The 7,268-nt window shown below is 44.9% G+C and overlaps 1 protein-coding gene across 1 annotated transcript in view; it reads left to right on the top strand.

The window, feature by feature from the left end:
• The window catches only part of LOC8059652 (UTP:RNA uridylyltransferase 1), an 11,360-nt gene continuing 7,968 nt past the window's right edge, over positions 3,877-7,268 (top strand). Inside the window, exons 1-2 of the mRNA XM_002467264.2 lie at positions 3,877-5,239; positions 6,392-6,763. Coding sequence (XP_002467309.2) covers positions 3,953-5,239; positions 6,392-6,763 — 1,659 coding nt within the window. The 5' untranslated portion in view covers positions 3,877-3,952. The remainder of the gene's footprint in view (positions 5,240-6,391; positions 6,764-7,268) is intronic.

The following is a 7,268-nucleotide window of genomic DNA, read 5'->3' as shown; positions in this document are numbered from 1 at the left end:
AAGCTTTGTAATAAGGAGATGAGGGGAGGGATTCATAGGTTGAAGCAACATTTGGCTCATGAGGGAAAGGATGTGAAGAAATGCACAGCCAGAACACCACAGGCTATGGAGGCTAAAGAGAAGTGCAAAAAGGCACTAGCTGATCAAAAAGGAAGAGGGAGGAGAAGACTGTTCGTGAGCTAGAAATTAGAGAGGAAGTTCATGTATCTAGGGTTGGAACAGATTCAGATGAAGTCACCTGTGTTGGAAGTTCAGAGCCCCACAAGTTAGGACCCATTGATAAATGGACACGTGCTATTGATCCTAAAGCTACCATGTCTGATTATTTGAAGCAACAACAGCTAAACAAGGAACTTTGGAAAGAAAGAACCAATGAGGTGCCTATCTATTATGAACATTTCATTTTCAGCAGCATTACAATTAAATTGTAGAAGTAGAACTAAGAATCCTCTTTTTCAATTGTAGATACACACTAAGAGGAATAGGCTTACTACAGCCCGCCTCAACAAGCTGGTGTATATTCAATTCAACTCCAAGTTGCTTAGTAAGAGAGAAAAGATCAAGTCAAAGAAAATCATTGATGTTCTTGTATCTAGTGATACATGTGAAGCTCAAGGTTTTCTCCAAGAAGGTGGGAATGATTGTGCATTGGTTGAATTTAGAGATGGGGAGGAAGATGAGATGGAAGGTACAGGGATACCTTGGTCTCTCATTAGAGAGGCAGTGGGAGCAGATGAACAGGTTGAGACGTAGAAGTGCAAGAGTGAGGGAGCTCTATGAAGGAGAAGAGTTTGAGTGTGAAGAAGAAGAGTATGAAGATGAGAATAGGGACTACAGTGAAGAAGAAATATGATATGGGCTGCTGGACCATCTCCATCTAGTAGTGAAGCCTTTTGTGATGCCCTGGACTGCAGCTGTGTCACCTTGTTTATGTGTCTGTGTGCCTTCTTTTATTATTTGTGAGACCTGAACTAAGAACTATATGTTTGTGTTGTGCTTTATTTATAAATTGTGTTGTGCACTTCTATTATTGTCCTATCCACTTGTATTGTAATCACCAGCTGGAGGTATGGTGTGCTCATAGATGGGAGGCTGCTGAAATCATCCAGATAGGTTGTCCTATCTAGCTGTCTATTGAGTATTGAGTTATTGACTAATACTAGCCGTAAAAATGTGTTACAGCCATGCAGGAGCTAGGAACATGCAGGATTAAGACAGCTAGGAGTAGGACTCAGGTATGTCTACTGGCACAAATACTGTGAGTTTGTGACTCATATATAGTAGTTATATATATATATAGTCATATATATAATATATATAAATCTATGGCTATATTGCCAAAACGCCTAGGAGCGCCTAGGACCGAGTACTCCCGACTAGGCGCTAGGCAATGGGTCAGCGCCCCGATTACGCCTAGCGCCTAGCTGAACTTTGGTTTTGAATCGTGTTGTTCGAAAGTCGGATCGATTTGTGTCTCGTTTCCACCAAATCGAGAGTTACCAGAACCTTTCAAAAGATCGGGCCACCCTTGTTCTCATCAGTAGTGGCTGGGGTTAAAAAGTCCACGGGGCTAGGTGTGGTGGGGCGAGGTCACGTAGCGGCCGGTGAGGGCGTGGTAGCCGCCGGTGCGAGCGCAGGTGCAACCCTGAGTGGTGTCGTGGGCAGGACGGTGTGGCCGCGTTAGGAAGAGAAACAAAGAGGAAGGTTTGGGTGGCTGACAAATGGGCCTCACTGTAGGGCAAAATTGTCCTTTCACGTGTCTGTTTAACAGCGTTAGAGGCACATGTTGATGGAATGGCTTAGAGGAAAAAAAAGAAAAGTGTCATGGCACACAGGTCCACTCTAACTTTTTAATAGCATGGAGGACGGAACCATCTTTCTTAATAACACATAGGGAAAAGCCTCAAGTTTCTTGCATTTGGTAACGACTATTTAGTCACCCTCGTGATTCTCTCAAATTGTTTACTATCATTTCCCAACCTTGGTGCCTCTGTGGACAAGCTCTAGGGTCCAGGCACTGTTGCATGGTCATTGTGTGGTCGCACTACTAATCCGAGACACAATAAAAAGGTCGTCATCTAAGTTGCGAATTTATCACAATCGGTAGGGAACGAAACAAGGTTGTGCATGAGCTTCCCCATTGTAGCTATAAGGTCTGAGATGGAATTGTATAAACCAAGATCAAACTTAAAAATGTTATGATGTTATTTTGTTTCTGTTACAACATATGTTGTGGTATTATTTTGCTCTCATTGCAATACATATGCATTTATGATGACATGAATTTCTACTCATGTAACTGTATGTCGTGGAATGTCTTGTTACCATAGCAACATAGGAGCACTTAACTATTAAAAAAAGAGACCATATAACAAGAAGACATTTTTTCAAGACTATACATAAAAAAACTCGCTAACCAAAAGTGTATGTGATGTCCTACGGTAAAATAATGGGATATTTAACTATTTACCATCCTTACGGATGACACTCCTCTGTTTGCCAGTTTTACGTGTGCTCGTACAAATTTGCCACACAAAACAGTAAACCTCGTATGTTTTTGCTACTTTTGCTGATGTGACATGACACATTAGCAAGCCAGCTTGGCAGCGCTCCTCAAAGGTCTATCTCCATACACGAGAAGACCAATTTACTCATGTTGTTTGTCTATCTCCACTTGTTGACACATGGACCCCACATGTCAGTTTTATCTTCAACCTCCAGCCATATGCATCACCACGCAGCGAGAGAAAGGAGGAGCTTGTGCTAGCCGCATCCTCAGCGCGCGGGCCACAATATTGCCGAGTACTGACGTTTTACCAAAGGTGCGCCCGTCCCCACCATCTGTGTCAAGGTCCCCAAGTTCAACAACGTCTACCACGAGATCTACATCAACTCGCAGACCTCCTTCGGTAATCCCAGTAGACGAGCAATTAAGGAACTTGCTTGGTTCGCGCCTTCGGCAAAACGTTACAAGGAACTTGCTCAGTTATCCCAACTGTTGCTTGTAACGCAGCCTGCGAGCTGCTATACCTGTACATATCGACATCAACCACACGAAAAATTTGGAGATGAACAAACCCATACGTTTGTGTATTGCAAAGCACATAAATCACGGCAACAATAGCACAATGCTATCCAACTACAGGCAAAAGCAATAGGATGTTATAAGTGCAGTCTTCTCTCCGTAGGCCAGATTATCGGAGGACCAGTTCGATGCTCCTTGCCAAGCAATTAAGGAACTTGCTCACGGCGTGCTAGTTCGTCTCGCTTCCCTCGCCCAGTGCCGCCGCGACGCTAGACGGTGAGGAGAGGTGAGAGCTATGACGAGCACGAGAACAACTGCGAGGCAGCAGCCGAAAAAATGGCAGAGTACTCCATAAGGTTTTTGCTTCTGTGATGCTCCAAAATCCAAATAACAGTGCTCCGCACGCAACAAAGCTTATAAGAGCACTGGCTACAACAACTCCCTGCAGTACCACTCACCTCGCGTGCTAGCTTATAGTGCAGGTGATGGCTGGAGGTTGAAGAAGAAACTGACACATGGGACCTACACGTTAGTGAGTAGAGGGAGAGCAACAACAGGGGCAAATAAGTCTTTTCTCGTGCCAAGTTGGGTATCTCAGCAGTGCTGTCGCGCTAGCTCGCCAACATGGCGTGCCATATCAGCCAAAGTGGCAAATACGTAAAAGATTTACCGTTTTGAGCGGTAAATCTGTAGGAATCCACATAAAACTGGCAAATAAAGGAGTATCATCCATAAGAATGGTAAATAGTTAAAAGTTTCTAAAATAACTCACTAACTAAAAGTGTATGTGATGTCCCAAGGCAAAATTTGCCTTTTGTTTAATAATAAAGAAAAAAGTGGCTCTAATTCTTCCCCACCAACCAGAACGAGAAGGTACCCAAGCGGGGAAAATATCGTGACAGCCGGCCCAAACCCTCGTCCTCGCCGATGGCCGACGCCCCCTCCTCCTCCTCCGGTTGCGGCGGCGGCGCCCACCACACGTCAGCCTCGCAATCCACCGCCACACACACCTCACCGGCATCTTTCGACGGCGGTCTCCTCCTCCGCCTCCTCCAAAACCCTCCCTCTGCGCACCCGCGAGAGGAATTCCTCGCCCCGCCCCACGTCGCAGCGGGGGCGCACCATTTCTTCAGTGACCCTGCCGTCGCCGCCGTGGGGCCGCTCTTCGCCGCATCGGCGCAGGCACAAGGGGGAGACTTCGGGTGGTCTTCGACCTCCACCACGCACTTACAGCAGCAACCCGTATTCCCGGATCCCCGATTCGCTCCAGGGGAACCCTTCGCTGCTCTTGCCGGCAGAGTGTTCGGATCCGGGGATGCCGTCTGGGCGGAGAGGCCTCGGCCGGGGGCGCCGCCTCCAGGGTTTGGCAAACCGTCGCATCCACCACCTACTGCCCGTGATGCACGGAATGCATCTGGTGTTGTATTGAGTAGGGAACAGTACAATCCTCGTCCCATGGATTTCGTTCCGGATCTTGCAGATGTTCGTGATGCGGTTGGCAGAATGCCTCATGGACATGGAGAGCAGCTTTCAATGCCAATTACTGGTGGATGTGATGTGGCTGTAGGAATGATGTGTATGGAACAGCAGCAAGATCGTTTTTTGTCACGGACACCGCCTGAGATCAATGCCAATGGACAGTTGGGCAGGATGCATCTTGGAGAGCAGCATACACTTCCTATCTTAGGTGGCAGGAGGCTCCATGGAGATCAGTACATGCCTCCAGTCCAGGAAGGCAGGGCACCACATAGTGGTCATGGTCAGCATGAATCCTGCTTTACCAATCCTCTACAAAGGGAGCAGAGGTGGCAGGGTTTTAGGGAGGACAAGGGCTATGTTTCGCGGAAGGTGCCAAATGCGAATGCCTATTACACATCTGGTAAGGCACTGGTGAAGGAGTTGCACCATGTGACATTACCTGCTGGCAGTTCAGTTCCAGTGGAAATTATGGAGAATCAAGAATGTGGTTTGGAAGGCGGCAGGATAGGGAAAGTAGTTTTGGAGCATGGAATTGATGGAAAGGTGGTAGTGGAGGAAAGTAAGTCTGAATTGTCATATGAAAATAGTAAGATTAGATTTGCTGGACATGATGAACAATATGATGGTGATGACAGGGAGGATGCTATAATTGAGCAGATGACACAAAATCTGGTGATTGATGGCAGTGGTGATGCCAAGGGAGTAGTATTGGAAAAAACTATCCTGAGGAGTAAGGTAAATTGGATTTTTTTTATAACCTGTGTCTGTAATGAACAACTAGATTTTAATTCTAGATTCCACAATCTAGGTTGCCCAAGTTTCAGAGTCCAACAATCCACTCTCCACCAAATTTTTGCTGACCATGCCATTACAAACTTACCTGTTTGTTTACTTTTCCCAATCATCTCTCCCTGTGCTTTCTACTCTGCACTGTGGCACTGGCCACGGCAACAGCGAGCGCTTGGTTTGTTCTACTCATATGTGCAAGGAATTGAATGGGAAATTGGGGGGAATAGAGGGGATCATGGGCAACCTGTTTTGAGGCCATGACTGCAAGGAGATGTGGGCCATGGACCCCAGCCATAACTGCCTACATATGTGGGAAGGGAGAAGAAATCTTTCGTACATGGAACTATGCAAGGAACAAAAGGGGAAATAGGGAGGAAGAGGGGAGATTGTGGGAGATCCATTTTTGTGCTTGGATCAAGCTGAGACTGCAAAGCTGATTAGGGGCCTTTGTTGTTTAGCCATGATTGCCTTCTCTGTACATTGAGGAGGAGTGGGAGGTGAGAGAAAGAGACCATAAATTAAAATGCTGGTTGCCAATCAGATACCAAGCTTTTGGACCTTCAGCTTTTCTCAATTCAGTTTTCCATCTGCTTTTCAGAATTACTAGCTGGAACAACCAGGGCCACATATGCACTCATCCTCAAACGAAAAAAATTTGAGCTTAGACCGGTTCTATCTAGTTCTGCCCTTTAACATTCCTTAAGATACATTGAATTGCATCTATCTATAAGTTACTAAAGCTGGATCAAATTTGCTGCATCTTAATTCACCATATGTAGAACAAAAGAACAGGTGGTGTACTTTTGCAGTTTTTGCTTGTGTCATAAACTGCATTTAGCTGTTTGCCGAGCTGCATTATATTTTTATCTCGAACATGCAGTAGAGCTGTGCATCATTATATTAAGAAGAATAAAAAGGGGAAAAAAACTCCAAACAACAACACACACCTTGGAGACTAGGAAAAAGCTCAGTTGTCTTATCAAGGACTCTTGCCAGCAACCAGTTGCCAGTTATGCTTCAGCTGCTGATTTTGTAATCTACTAATCTTGAGATCAACATTAAGGTATGTGAGATTTAGCCATACTTTTTATGTTGCAGGATTTCAGATCAGACTTTTCTAGAGGGCATCATGTATCAAGCCAGAGAATAAGATTCCAGAGGAGAAACAGGCCATGTCGATATGACATAGATCGATTTACACCTAATTTCTTGTCAATTTTTGAATCTTTGATGCCCTCTGAGGAGGAAATTGCAAAGCAGAAGCAGTTGTTAACATCTTTGAGCAGATTGATAAACATGGAATGGCCTAATGCAAAACTATACCTCTATGGATCATGTGCCAATTCTTTCGGTTTCTCAAATAGTGATATTGATCTTTGTCTTTCTATTGATGACAAGGAAATGAGCAAGGTTGATATTATATTGAAATTGGCAGACATTCTCAAAGCTGGAAATCTCCAGAATATTCAGGTGAGCTCAGGTATCATTCCCTGTGTTGTGACATGCCAGCTGATGTTTTGAATTGAATGATATCATCAGCATTTTGCTAAACCATGTGCTGATGTAGCATGTAATACTTTTGTAGTGCTTCTGATTTGTTTCTACAAGACCTTTATGAATTATTGCTTACAACAATGAACAATCTCACAAGAATTCTCTGTTACTATATATATTTTTTGTTTTTTCTCTCACGAAAATGCAGGAGAACTGCGTTTCATTATATTAAGAAGAAATTGGGGGGGGGGGGGGGGGGAAAACCCTTTATAAAACACACCCCCCTTTTTTTTTTTCCAAAAATACATTTTGGGGAAACCCCTGAACCCCCGCCCTTTTCCCCCGGTGAAGCTCATTACCGGGCAAATTTAAGGGTTTCCCTATGTTAGGAAATTCTCCCTCCAAAAAGCCGCCCAAGGTTTTTGAACGGGTTAACGTTTTTAAACCGGCTGGGACCCATCCGGGCGAAAAGGGCGATTAA

This window comes from Sorghum bicolor, chromosome 1, assembly GCF_000003195.3.
Source record: "Sorghum bicolor cultivar BTx623 chromosome 1, Sorghum_bicolor_NCBIv3, whole genome shotgun sequence".
Lineage (NCBI taxonomy): Eukaryota > Viridiplantae > Streptophyta > Magnoliopsida > Poales > Poaceae > Sorghum > Sorghum bicolor.
Note: the sequence above shows the minus strand (reverse complement) of the source record. Positions and strands in the feature narration are given on the sequence as shown.